This window comes from Peromyscus maniculatus, chromosome 5 (assembly GCF_049852395.1).
Source record: "Peromyscus maniculatus bairdii isolate BWxNUB_F1_BW_parent chromosome 5, HU_Pman_BW_mat_3.1, whole genome shotgun sequence".
Lineage (NCBI taxonomy): Eukaryota > Metazoa > Chordata > Mammalia > Rodentia > Cricetidae > Peromyscus > Peromyscus maniculatus.
In genome coordinates, this window is record NC_134856.1 from 45999671 (window position 1) to 46014807 (window position 15137).

General features: G+C 39.7%; 1 protein-coding gene across 2 annotated transcripts in view; it reads left to right on the forward strand.

Annotated features, from left to right (window-relative positions):
* The window catches only part of Cntnap4 (contactin associated protein family member 4), a 282485-nt gene that overhangs the window by 180195 nt on the left and 87153 nt on the right, over positions 1–15137 (forward strand). For both annotated transcript variants that reach the window (XM_006974070.4, XM_042277745.2), the window contains 2 exons: positions 5432–5581; positions 11527–11698. In XM_006974070.4, the coding sequence (XP_006974132.1) occupies positions 5432–5581; positions 11527–11698 (322 nt within the window). The remainder of the gene's footprint in view (positions 1–5431; positions 5582–11526; positions 11699–15137) is intronic.

Below are 15137 nucleotides of genomic sequence, written 5' to 3' on the forward strand. Positions count from 1 at the left end.
GGACAGTGTTCCCCAGCCTAAGATCACCTTGAACGTATTTGGAGTTGGAACACAATGAGTCTGTTGCTTGTGGTAGGAAGAGAAACATACCCTGAGACTCACATGAGCAACCTGATGCATAAGTGTTAAGAATGACATAAAATTTGGGGTTATGTTCATTGGCTGGTGGCATCTAGAAAGCAAACGTTTGCTCCAGATTAAATGCTCTTGGGACGTAAGGGTAATTCTATGATTTGATGTTTTTTGTAATCTCAGCCTAGAAGGACGGAAGAATGAAATAACACTGAGGTAACTGACAAAAGAGAAACTAGTAGTTGCAATAGCCATTTTAGTGTGTGTTGCTGGGATCACCGTACCTGGCAGAGGCAGTGTACGGGAGGAAGGACTTGTTTTAGCTCAGGGCTTTGGGGGCTTTCAGTCCATCATGCTGGGAAAGGCATGTTAGAGCAGCATACCTCATTATCACAGGAATGTACAACAGAAGAGCCTGCCAACATCACATCTGCTCAGGAGGCAGAGAGGCCAGATCTAGGGGGTGGTCCATAGCCTTCAGAACAAGCTCCTGGTGACCTGCTTCCATTAACTAAACTCTACCTCTTGAAGGTTCCACAGCCTCCAAACTTGTATCACCTGGAGACCAATCTTTCAAACCATGAAGCTGCAGTGGGACATTAAACATTCAAACAGTGACAGTAGTTATTTACATTATTCAGAGGAGGGAGAAGTTTGATGTGCCTATGGTTTATGCATTAATCTTATTTCCTTTTTGGTCTGTGTACACCCAAGATTTTGAAATAATAATATTTTTGTTTGTTTGTTCTTTTGAAGTTTTGAGACAAGACCTTGCTAGCTGGCCTGGAACTTACTATGTAGACTAGGCTGGCCTTGAACTTATAGCCCTTCTCTTGTTTCTCCCTTCCTGGTGCTAGGATTACTGGCATGTACCATCCCAGGCAGCCTAGAAATGGTTTTGGTTTTTTTCTCTTGATCTTATTGTCACCCAGCTATTGATGTTGGCATTCTGGGACTTATGTTCAATGCGATAGTGCCAGGTCCTTCTCCTGGCCCTGTATGGCAGCTGGCTTCTCACAGCTCAGCTGAGAAAATCGTGGGCTGTCGAGTCAGGCAAGGGTTTCTGGTTTGTTTTGTTGCTTGCTAGCTGGATAGCACCCAGGGTATTTGTTCATTCTCCCTAAGCTTCATTTTCTTCAGACTTACAACAAGGGAAATAACCACTGCGGTATAAATTACAAAATACGTAAAAAGCACTGAACAGTAATTGTGAACCACTGTTCAATAACATTTTTGCAATGGTTACTTTATTAATATAACGACAATACACTCACTCCTGAGATTCTAGTAAGTAGGCCCTGGGCTCTAGCTCAATGGTGGGGTACTTTCCTCCTCAGGGCTCTGGCCTTGATGTTCAGGATGGATAGGAATTATGAGTGATGGTTTCAGTGTGAAACATCTCCCTCACAGGCTCCTGGCTTAAGGCTCTTGGTCCCCAGGTATGGGTGGTGTTCAGGATGTGGAAACTTTGAGGATGGAGACATGATGGGAAGACATGGGATGGCGGGTCTGGGTTGTTGAAGGTTACCTCAAGTCTGATCTCTCTGATTTTTATTTGTTTGTTTGTTTGTTTTCCTACTGGGATGGGAAAAATCTCAGCTACACATTCCTATGACCAGAAATTCTGTCATGATGACTTCTAGCCATAAATCACCATAAACCTCCCTTCTTTAAAAATGATTTTTTTTAGTGTGTATGTATGTGCGTGCATGTGTGTGTGTATGTGTGTGTGTGAGTGAGTGAGTGTGTGTGTGTGTGTGTGTGTGTGTGTGTGTGTGTGTGTAAGTGCCTATAGAGGACAGAAGAGGGTTTCAGTGAATGTGGAGTTTCAGTAGGTTGTGAGGTGCCAAGTTCCAGTGTTGGGAACTGAACTTGGGTCCTCTGGAAGAGCAGCAAACATTCTTAACCACTGAGTCATCTTTTCAGTCCCATAAACATTTCCTTTCTAAAGTCCCTTCTTCCAGGTATCTGTCACGGTGATGAAAAGAATAACTAATAAAGCTGTGATAAAGTGGAGTTATGTAATATAATTAATAAGGGAAAAAGTACAAGTTGCATGGTTCCTTCCTTTAACAGTAGTGTGCCTTTCAGAGGGGACACTTCTTATCAGACTGGGAGGTAGAGAAGTGAAGGTTGGGAGGTAGAGAAGTGAAATCAAGTCTGATGTACTAGGTAGGGCTAGTTGAAATATGTTAGGGATCGTTCATGTTTTAATTTGAACAATCTATCCCCTTGACAGGCAATAAGTCTCCTCCACAGGTAAATGATGTCTATTACACAAAATTTCAGCTTTCTAAAAGCCTCTTGAAAAGTGTGGCCCCAGTTCATAACCTGCTGGCTTGTTAAATGATTGCATTTCACTGTGCCAAACTACAGAGTGGGTTGTCCTGCCAATCATTTGTTCATAATCTAACTTGGCTTCTGTATGGAAAGTAGGATTCCAAAGGCCTCCCCAAGCCTTTGGTTTAATTTGTCCTGTGCCCAATCAGCAGATGCCCAGGGCACAGCTACACAAAGCATGATCCTTGGACTGACCTGAGCCCTCTGCAGCTCCTGTGTGAATCCACAAATATGAAAACAGAAATAAAACTTTTAGAGATGATTACAACACAAAGTAATCCCTTCAAAGCATAAAAACACATGCTTAGCAGACTTACACTCTTTTAATGTTTTATTTTCAGTTTTTATTTTATGTATATGGATGTTTTGTTTGCATGTATGGCTGTATACCTTGTATACCTATGGAGGCCAGAGAGGGACTGGATCCCCAGAGGCTGGAGTTCCAGATGACTGTTAAGCGCCATGTGCTGAGAATCAAATCCTGGTCCACAGGAAGAGCAGGCAATGCTCTTAATCGCTAGCCATCTCTTCAGTCCTCTAGACCTGTACTTGATATACCATTGATGTTAGAGTAATCTATTTTATCATATGCTATAAAAGTATCACTATGCAAGCCAGATGAAGTGGCACACACCTGGATCCCAGAACGTGGGAGGCTGAGACGGGATGATTGTGATTTGGAAATCGGCTTGAGTTACATATTGAACTCTGTAGCTAAAGAAGAAAGCAAAACCAGGGCTGGGGAGATTATTCAGTGGATAAAAAATTTGGGGAACAAGAGTGAGGACTTGAGTCTGAGCCCCTGGGCCCACTTAAAAAATCCAGACATGGTAGCATGTGTCTGCAATCCCAATGCTCCTATGGCACGATGGGAAGCAGGGACAGGAGAATCTGCAGCAGCTGGCAAGCCAGCTAGCTTGGCATATGCCATAGTCAACAACAAAGAGACTTTCAGACAAGCAGAGGGGGACTGACACCAGAGGTTTCCTGACCTCCATGAGCACAGTGTGGCAGGTATATGCCTGCACTCACACAGACCCATTTACTCACAATCATTATAGAGTAGATTGGAAAACGGAAACGTCATCAGCATGTGGGGGTCGGAAGAGAAATGTCTAACAATGAAGAGAACACCTAAGGAGAAGCAACAGATTGGAGCCATTCATGTAGGATAAGTTAGAGGACACATGGGGGTCAGAGAGGTGGCTGGAAGCATCTGCACTTGGGGATGAAGCATGTAAAGCTTTATTTACCACTTTGAGCGCTGCCTCCTAAAGGAAGTGCTGGAAGGACACATTGGGGAAATTTGATACATTGACTCTAATCTTACTCAGTCATGGGTTTTATGACTCTATTCTGTCTTTCAAGTAGAGTCCCTTCTCAGAAAATGGTCCAAGATCAAGCATCTAATCTGTCATCTTCACCTCTGGGTCCAAGGGATCTTTCATGGAACAATCCAGAGTTGGGTACTGAAAGATTCTTTTCTTGGATGATAGAGTAGTATGCTTTCAACCCTGGGTCAGGTTTGTGTCCCTTTTAGTGTATCCATGCCAAAACAATGTGACCAATTTAAGAGAGTGTTGGTGCATTTTCAAACTGCAGTGGTGAGGGAAACTCACTCAGCTTTATAAGGCAATTTCAGATGGCTCCCTGGGTTTCACAGGGTGATTATAGTTTTGTTTGCTGACTTGGGTTTTCTCTGGCTGTAAGACTGACTGGCAAAACCACCATAGAGTTCAGCTTCTCTATCCCTGCTTGGCCTTGGACATGTCTATTGTTGTGATTGCCTTTGAGGAGAAGGACAATGACATGAGTGTCACCTTAGGAAGAGCTAGAGACTGTTTTAGTGGAAGCTCCTTGGTTTTTATTATAGCAACATTATATTTATATAAAATTGTGAGTCTAGTTAGAACTGTGTATGCTATATAGAAAGAGTATGAGAGCTAGTGTGTGTGTGAGAGAGAGACAGAGAGAAAGAGAGAGAGAGAGAGAGAGAGAGAGAGAGAGAGAGAGAGAGAGAGAGAGAGAGAAAACCAATTCTAAGTTATTTTGACATAGTCGATAACTTCCCATGAAGCCGAATCGAGGAGTGTCATTAAATGTTCCCGTGAGCCTCTTGTCACAAAGTTTTTCTCCAGAAATCTTAGGTTGAACGTATGTATACAATCTTATGTTTAATCTATGTGAGGTTCTTTTGAAAGATATTTAGTATACAATATATTGTTTTAACACCTTTATTGTTTGATAATTTTATATAGGCATAAAATGTTGTTTTAATCAAATCTGCCTCCCATTTCTTCCCTTATCCCCAACAACCACTTTTCCTTCCCAACAACGTGTGCTCTTTTACAAAAAACCTACCGAGTCCACTTAGCAGCTTGTATGTACATGGGCTCCACTTTGAAGTTGTAGTCAACACCATCCTAAAAGCGTGGTCTCTCTCTGTCTCTGTCTCTGTGTCTCTGTCTCTATGTCTGTCTCTCTCCCTCCCTCCCCATAATTTCCCTCTCTCCCTCAATTGTCTAGGCTGGCTTCAAACTCCCAATCCTCCCATATCATCCATCCTCCCAAGTAGTGGGATTGTGGGCATTTCCTTCACATTTGCTAGGGGGACAATTCATATGACATCCAGTTATCTGTGGCTTTACTTTCCATAGCTTTAATGACTGTGGTCAGCTATGGTCTGAAAATATTAAGTGGAAAATTCCAGAAGTAAGCAGTTCATAGGGCTTAAATGATGCTTACAGTTTATTTTCCTATTCTAGTCTGTTACTGTTGCTAATGGTTGACTGTGCCTAATTTGTAAGTTGTACTTTATCATACCTATGTATATGCAGAAAAAGTCACAGTAGGTATGAGGCTCAGGCATCTATGGGTGTCTTGTAATGTGTCCCTTATGGAAGGTGAGTCTTCAGTAGATTCAAGCATTGCAGTCAATCGAAAATGTCTACTGCTGTTCATAAGTCACTGACCACTTCATGTTTGCTATTGAGAGCTATTCCTCTGCTCTTTTCTCCAGGTGCTGGCTTAGATGATGGTCAGTGGCACTCTGTCTCCTTGTCTGCTAAAAGAAATCACCTGAGTGTGGTCGTGGATGGCCACATCACCCCTGCTTCTTCGTGGCTGGGGCCTGAGCAAGTTAATTCAGGAGGCACCTTTTATTTTGGAGGTAAGAAAAAGAGTTAGACCGTGTGGTCCATTGGATTATATTTGTGTTCTTGCTTCTCTGTCTTGGGGATGGTATCTCTCATGCTTTAAGCAGTGCTAACCCTGCTAACCTAGGACTAATTTTTAATTTTCTTTAAATATGGAAATATTGAGTGGATCAAAATGACAAATTATGACCTAAAATGAATTCCTATAAGGCAGAGTTCCTTATGCTTACAGTTTTTCTAATGAGATTTATTTTAAGTAGGTCACTTTCTTCACTTCTTATTTCCAAGCCATGTTAGATTTTTTTTTTCTAGTGTTAAATAGCCTTCGTGCATTGTCTTGTGATTTGATGGGTTGATGTCACTGTGGTGTTTTTCTGATCAGACTCTCAGCTGCCCTAGAGCGTTCTTACTCCTTCCCCACTGCCCAGTACAGAAAGCAATATTATGCCAGTGGACAAATAATTTAACCTAATTAGTCATAGCAACTCAGTCTTTTTGCTGAAGAAAAACAAATATACTGGTGCATTTGATGAAAGCAGGACACCAGCCTCCAGCATCAGCTTTTCCTTAGGGAACAAGAACAAATGGAGTGTTTAGCCGTCTCATGGATGGTTGATTGAAATAAAAGCTTGGCAAAGCAGACTTGTGGCATGAGAATGAGTTTTTGCAACTGAAAAGAAATCACAGACTCTTTGACATAGGGAGTGCAGTTCAGTAGCAAGACTTAGTTAGCTATGTCATAGCGCTTTCCGTATTATCATTGTTTGGCTGTTGCTTCACTACAGTTTAATAGTTGCTTCTGGGGCCAGGAGGATGCATTTGTGGTTAAAAGTTCATACTGCTCTTCCAGTGGATTAGAGTTTGCTTCCCAGACTCATATCAGGTAGCTCACAATAGCCTGTAACTCTAGCCTCCAGCCTTTGATGCACAGACACACACAGACACACACACACACACACACACACAATTAAAAATGAAATAAATCTTAAAAAAATAATAACCAATTCTAGAATCATTTTTGATATGGAAAATGATTTTCAATTTTCAATAATTACCAATAAAATTCAAATTATTTTCTAAGAATTATTATAAAGACATAGACCAGAGGTTAAATGCAAATTAAAGAACAAATCAAAACAAAATGAAATAAGGAAGACAAAAACAAGGAGCTAGAGAGATGGCTCAGTGGTTAAGAGTGCTGGCTGCTCTTGCAGAGGACCGAGGTTCAACTCCCAACAACCGCGTGGAGGCTCACATCACATGTAACTACAGCTTCATGGGATCCAACACCCTCTTCTGACTTCTGTGGTACTTGCACTCACATACACACACCCACACAGAAACTCATATGTACATGTAATTAAATGTAAAATCCACTACTGCAAAAGGCAGCAAAAGACTACAATTTAAAATGACATAATTGCTTCCCAGATGAATATTTGCTCATCTATGGACTAAGTCGCTTCACAAAACACAATGGATTTCATGGTTACCCATAGGAACGCAGTCTTTTAATCAATAGTAAGGTATATGGAATACATGAACCCAGAGCTTTCAATCCAAAGGGAGAGATTTAGAACAGAGAAAGAGATAAGAAAAAAAAAACCCAACACCAGGCATATTGTTAAAGGATACAAAATAAAAATAGAAGCTTGGATAAAACTGTTAATAAATCATGAAAATAGAATTGTCTTTCTTGCAGCATTTTATGTCCTCTATGTTCAGATTTAGTAATACTTGGCTATTTTATACATTTTCTCTGGCTATTGTGTTTATCCACACTGTAATATTTGAGAGTGAAGTATATGCATGCTGTAATTTTTGTTTATTATGATATACATGTCACACTCTATATTATTCTAAAATGGGTTAGTTATGCTAAGATTTACTGAGATAATACCAAGTTACACAAAGCTTTACTAGATGTACTGCACATCAGTTTCCTTTATTGTCTATGCTTCAGATCATATGTACATTTAAGGAATACCAATGAAGTAGTTTTTTGGGTGTATTTGTGTCTATGCAAGTGTGAATGTGGTACACACACACACACACACACACACACACACACACACACACACACGTACAGGTGCAGGTGCCCACCAGTGCATGTGGAGGCCAAAGAGGGGTTCCAGGCATGCTGTCTTATGGCTCTTCACCTTATTCCCTTGAGGCATGGTCTCTTGCTGAACCTAGAGAGAGGCTGTCATCCAGCAGCTCCAGAGATCCTCCTATCTTCACCTATCTCCATAGCTCTTGGATAAAAGGCATGTGCAATGCCACGCAAAGCTTTTATTTGGCTGCTGGGCACTTAAACTCAGTTCCTCATGGCTGTACAAATGCTCTTACCCACAGAACTATCTCCCAACCTCTCTAATAACATTTAAAAAATCTAAATCTTCTTATGCATAATTTTGTCTAAGAAACACTAATTTTATCATGTATGTTTGTCTCTCTAGGATGTCCCAGATGGCCACTATCTGAATTAAGAGCTCATTTTTATTTTCCCATTGTTTATAAATTTATAGCCATTTATGATATTCCTAAAAGATATGCTATAGAGCTTCTACAATAAAACCCCAGTACCAAGTCCTTTTAATATGTGCCCTGTGGGGTCTTGGCTATCCCAACATTTTCAGGGTTTGACTTTATGCATGCATTGAAAAGTTCATTCCGGGCTGGATGGTGGTGGTGCATGCCTTTAATCCCAGCACACAAGAGGCAGAGCCAGGTGAATCTCTGTGAGTTCAAGGCCAGCCTGGTCTACAGAGCGAGATCCAGGACAAGCACCAAAACTACACTGAGAAACCCTGTCTCGAAAACAAAAACAAAAACAAAAACAAAAACAAAAACAAAAACAAAAACAAACAAAGAAAGGAAAGTTCAGTCCAGAAACCAGACTTATTAGGATTTGGGGGCTAGAAATTCTGTGTTCCAGAACATTAGCGATAAAGGGTTCCAAGTGGGTACCACATCTTTCCCTGGGAAGCTCTGGGTATCAATAGCAAAATCATATTTGGGGAAGGGGCAAAATAGGGCCCCATAAGGTGAAGTACTGGCTTGATTGTTAGGCTGGTAGTGGCAATGGGATGACCACACTCTGGCAATTTCTAGTTGAAAGTTTTGCGTCTCTCCCCAACATTATGCTGCAGTTGTTTACCACTGAAAACTTTTTGTTCTGTGTGGATGGGGATTCCTTATTTTATAAAGGTAGAACACAGTTTTGCAACAGTTAATTCTTTACCAGTTTATATTTATGATTAAAAAAAAAAACATGATCTGAGAACCCCTCATGGACTCTCCAAATCCAACTTCAAGTTCAAAGTGGTAGTGTCAAAGTCCAGTCATACTAACCTAGCTGTCATACTCTACTGTAGAGAGTTCATCTGACCCAACAGCCTGGGTTCTGTTCCTGCTCTGCAGTCTTCAGAGTGCCTGCTCCATTGGCTGTTAGGATGTTAGTTCTGTTCTCAAAGAACAGAACTCTGTATGCAACACAAAACATTCACTATTTATCCATCACCTTGCTCTCTTTCTTTTTAACCTTTCTTCTTTTGAATGAGTGCATTTCAAAGAATCAGAGAGCACCCTGGGACACTGCTCAGCTTTCATCATTTATAAGCCATGCATTTCAAATCTTGGTTCTCCATGTGGAAGATAGTCACGTGTCTAATTTCTGTAAATTCCCTTACATAATCTTTTTGAAGGGCAGCACAGCATGCATCACAAACTGGGGATGCCAACTGAGGTGCAGAATGCTCACATTCAAGTTCCCTACATAAAACCAAGCATCAGGTACTTGAGGACCAGGCCACACCACCGTGAAATGGCATCTTACTTCGGGAACAGCAGCACACGGTGGTAATTTATGTGTCATCTCCAGAGGTATTTAACACAATGACTGCCTCTGGTAATGTATCCATCCATCAATGCAGCATTAAAAGTTCTCCAGCAATCTTCTTATTTTAGAACTTTCATCTTGAATGGGTACAGTGTTCAACTTCTCCCTGGTTTTGCACTGTATTACCCCATGTTTGCCTCTTCAAAGACTAATGAGATGAACCTGATTGCACCCTTCTTTATTCTTAGAATTTCTTGCTTAATGAGTATTGCATACAGGAATATGAAGTACCCATAATCCGACTCTTGGCTTTTTCTACAGTTGTATTATCTTTCAATATGATTCAGTTTGTCTCCTCTTATTTCAACAGACACACTGCACGATTTAATACATCCTGAAATACTTTGAGATGTGTTAGGAAACATGAACCATAGAAGAGAGTAGCCAAGTAGTTTATACTCCTGGTGTACGGGAACTATCAAGTGTTCTTGAACTATTACCCTTTCTACTCTATCCTGCCATTCTTAATTAGCTACAGGAGACTGTGATAACATTGTATGTTGTATGGCGTTTCCTGGGAAAAGTGAGCAAATGTTTCTTCACTCCAAATAGGACATCTAAGACCAAAGAAATATTCAATCCAAGTGTAGCTCATGAACCAATGTACTTATTGGGGCTCTTTATGAGAACATGGGTGCCTCAAAGGTAGCGACATCACAGAATACTTACTCTGACAGGGATGGTGACTCATTGAAGCTGTATCTCTGGAATTACCTTCAGAACTTCCAGACAGCTGCATGAGAACTGCCTCTCCCCAGCAATTGGTTTACTGCTTATATAATCTGGGGGAGGGGGAGGTCTTACAACTTTTGTATGATTGCTGAGTCCTGTAAGCCTCCTTTTCCCTCTAGAAAGCATTCTGTTGGAGGATATAGTCACACAACAATGCAGTATGGTCCAGAAGAATTTTAATTACTGGAAATGTATACATTACTGTGTACCTCAAATCACTACTCAAAAAGCCTTGATGGTCTTTTGTTGATATATTAAATTTGAAACTTTGAAATTTCCATTAAAATCAAAATAGCATATTTCTGAGTGCCTGCTAATAGCTTTAAATAAAACTGGATTTTTCTTGCCATGCAAATGTATTTTGCTGGGAAAAGAAAGCATTAAAGAGGGATATCCTTGGTGAAAATATTGAATTGTAATGGAAATTTCCAGGTGGAAAACTAGCAGAGAGGAATTAAGAAGTTGCTGCTCCCTTCTAATTCTGTGAAATTGTAGTGGTGGCTGACAGCCATAGCAGCAAAGAAAGATTGATGGAAAATATGTAAGCGAAATATATGTGCTCATACTCCATAAAATTATTTACTTCACTTGAATAAACATTTAGAACATCATTAAACTCAGACAGTAATGGTTAATATTATATTTGTTATTTAAATAATGAGAACAAATCTTAAATGTTAGAAAAAAAATTGACATTAAGAGAACATTCTTTGCTGAGCCAAAGAATAAATAAAATCAAACAGCAAAATATTTTTTGACATTTAGCCATTTGTATTTGTCAAATATATGTGTAGTTCTCGCATGTATAAGGAAATACAGTATTTAATCAAATAAAGAGATAGTAATTTTATTCTTGGTCAATATATCTCCTTTCTCAGAGAGTTAGCTTTAAGTACAAAGGCATTTCATTATTATTGATTTATCTTTTATTGTCTTCAGGGTACACTTGTCCTAGTTTATGTTTTGAGTTTTCCAGTCTAAAGACTAAGTTCCCTCTTAAGTTATAGGAGATTTGACATTGCTGGCTGGCACAAATAGGATTTTGGAGCCAATAGCTAAACTTCTAAATTAAGATTAAGCTAAATTGGTGCACATAATTATTATAGATCTAGAGACTTCCTTTGGATCCTATGGAAACAGACAATATTTTGCATGAATTGCGATGAAACTAATACTGATTCCAGCAGGGTTATCTCTCTCCTCTAATGCAGAGAATAATCAAATGTCTGTTTTATTTATTTATATTTTTATATAAAATTCTGCTGTGATCCTGAACACTGCTTTTCTATCATGTACTGTGGCTCTGCTTTGCTTTGATCTTATCAGGATGTCCAGACAAAAGCTTTGGATCCAGGTGTAAGAGCCCACTCGGTGGATTTCAAGGATGTATGAGACTCATATCCATCAACAAGAAAATGGTAGATCTGATTGCAGTCCAGCAGGGGTCCCTTGGCAACTTCAGTGACCTTCAGATAGACTCATGTGGCATCTCAGACAGGTAAGAACAGCCTCACATCTCCTCAGTGACCTATTCAAAATTTTGATAACACAATTTTGATATATGTATTTTTATCACTACTATCTGTTACACCAGAAATGAATTATATCTGCTTTAAAAATAAACAAATTTAGAAACTGCTTTATATAATAAATTTCAAATAATAATATTAATAATAAGTATAAGATAGGTGACTGTTAATTACACATAAACATGCTACCAACCTAAAGGTTTGATGCTCATGCTTTTATGGTTTTATTTTTATTCATTTTTAATCCGTGTGTGTGTGTGTGTGTGTGTGTGTGTGTGTGTGTGTGTGTATTCAATATGTGAGCATATATGCGTTTGTACGTGAATTCGGGCACACATATGTATCATGTCATGCATGTGGAATTAAGAGGACAACCTGGGTGTCTCTTCTCAACTTCTACCTTGTTTTAGACAGAGTCTCTTGCTCTCTGGACTGTGAGATTCCAGGAACTCTTGTCTCCACCTCCCAACCTCCTGTATGATTTCTGCAGTTACTGAGATGCCATCAGGTTGTATTTAGCTTTGTGAGGCTTATATAAATCTGAACTCAGGTCATTATGCTTGTTCAGCAAGCAAGTTAACCACTGTGCTGTCTTCGCTGCCATGCTATAGTTTTAGAAGGCGGCAAATATACCAAAACTATGTCATTCAACTCAATACACTGTGTCACTCAAGCAATAAAATTGTCAGAGACCTGTGTGGTTGATTATCAGGCTGGCTTTGGATACCCTGATAGTTGAATATACTTAGGGGCAGGGGAACATGACGTGTACCTATTCTACTGTGCACTGTCACATTCCATTACTGTCTTCTGTGTGGGAGCAGGAGAATCACTGCATCTAGGAATGCTTGGGGTATTGTATTGATTAGGGTGTTAGCATGAGCCCATAAACTCAGTAGGAGCATGGGCAAAGGACATGGCAAGGCAGGATTCGAGAGTTAATTGTAAAGGATGAGCAATTTCTGACATAATAACCAACAGTTAGTAATAATTAAAAACTGTAGGTAGACCTGGACAACTATAGTGAAGGAATCATTCCAGCCGTGCTTCTAACCAAGGCTGCTAATTTTAATTACTGAGTTTGATGGAATGTCACACCATTGCAGATTTAAATCCATATACCAGGCCCTGAACTAAGCATATAATGCTTATGAGAATTTACATCTACCTTCACAAAATCTTGACAGTGACTATGTCTGAAGAACAGGGAAATTGATGCATGGAGAGGTAAAGTTGACTAAGAAAACATAGAGCCCAGCCCCAAAGCCAGGAAGTCAGAACTGCATCCCTAGCATGCCATTCAGCCTCTCTGGGTGCACATTAGTATTATGGGTGGTTAATCTTTCATCCATGTATAATAAATGGATCATTTAATGATTTAATACATTATAATTTAAAATAAGTGGTAACATTAAAATTTGACGGGAACTTAATACAATACAACCTTTTTTCTTTTACTTTTTAAAAAGCATAACTGGGTTTTAGCAGAATCAAATTTTCACATAAAGACATACATACAAAGATACTCACTCATGCATACATGGCTCTTCATGCATGTACTTTAAACTCATAGTCCTCACACACTGTGTTTCACACACATACACACTCATATGCTCAGTCACATGACTGGAAACTCCTCATGCAACCCTCATGATGATTTATATGTGCACATTCACATGTGTCCATAAACACATGTCTATACCATCCTCATGCCCATACTCAATAAAGTCATCTTCATGCTTTTTACATACACATGTCTTTTTTACACAGCTACCCAGTACACTAGCTCTTGCAAATGTGATTTCTTCATCCTCCGTGGACATGAAGTGGGGTTGTCCTAAGTCCAGAAACTCCACTGACTAAGGGACATGGCATAATGATAGGATCAGCAGCTGTCTCTGTCCACAAATCTGGAACAGAAATCTAGAGGGTTGCTGGGACACCTCTAGCAGTTGTGAGCATCTAAATACTCACTAAGTTTCCAGGACCTGTGTCATTTGTTTGGTGAGACTACTAAATACATTTTTTTTAATCATCTCTTTAAGAATATCAAGAAACTGGTGAAGCTCACTATCCAAGCCATTGATACCAAGTACCATTCTGTGAGAGTGGTGGGTACATGCTTAGTTTCAAACAATATCAGGCTACAGGGACTTCTGATAAGAAGTAGGAGAGGATTTGGACAAGATTCATCATTGTGACCTTACTCACCCAGCACCTTCCTCCTTGTTCTGCCAGTTCCATGCTTCACACTTCACAGGCATTGGCCAGTCCTTGGCCTTTCACCCCAAGGTTTCACTCTACTGTCTTCCAGCTAGGCTCATCCTGCCCCTCCCAGTGTCTGAGTTTCTCCCCCTAGTCCTCCACTTTTGCTCTTTCTCCTCTTTTACATAGAAGCCCATAAACGAACCAAGCCTCTCTGTGCTCTCAAGGAGGTTTATTCCAAGCATCTGAAGATGCTCATTCTATCTCTTGTGGCACAGGAAGCATCACTCTGGGAAGAGTAGCTCAGTGAGTGAGTTGTTTGATGAGGGAGTTCTCATTAGTTACTGTTCTGAGGATGTGAGACCCACAGGTAACTAATGTTTAGTTTCCCTGAATGTGATAATGTTCTAGATCTAAATTCAATATCATTTATTCTAGCCAAGCATTACATCCTATGAAAGCCTTTGAAATTGAAATTGTGCTGGACAGAGAATCTGGCTAAATGAAAATTTTACCTGTCACTTCAGGTTTGGGTATGTCGATGGATGTGTTTGTTCAAAGTCACATGCAATGAAAATAGTGATGGAAATGTCTGGAAGAAAGATTTAGAAGCCTGAGAAAATGGGTTGATGGATTGTTTTACTTTGTATTGGAATGACTAGCAAAGAGGGAAGTGTACAATGCAATTGCTTAGAGCCCGTGGTGAGGACAAAAGCTCCACCATGCAGTGCAGATTGCCATAGGTTACAAGCTGGCAAACGTCACCATATAATGAATTTAGTAAAATTCACAATTCAGTCTTTCACATTTTATTTACAAATGTAAAAAGCCTCACCTGAGTAGTTTGAATGGAGAAAAACGGGCCCCGTTAGCCTTTGGAAGAAGATCAACGGGAAACAATGTGCACCACGACAACTAAAGGCTTTTTGTTTGTTTGGATTTTAGGTAAAACTATTGAATCTATCCCCTTTAAAAACAGTTTTGAGACCTCTTAAAGAAAGGTCACCTCTGTCCTTTTCTGATTTGACTATAAACTAAGATTGGTACTGTTTTAATAGTTTTTAAATGTCCTTTTTTTTTTTTTTTACTAGATTGTCATTGAGTTGATATGCTTAAAAATTAAATAAATTATGATAATGTATCTGAATGGGTTCCTGCAAATCTATAAGAATGATAAGATATGTGTGAAATTATGGTTGTTTA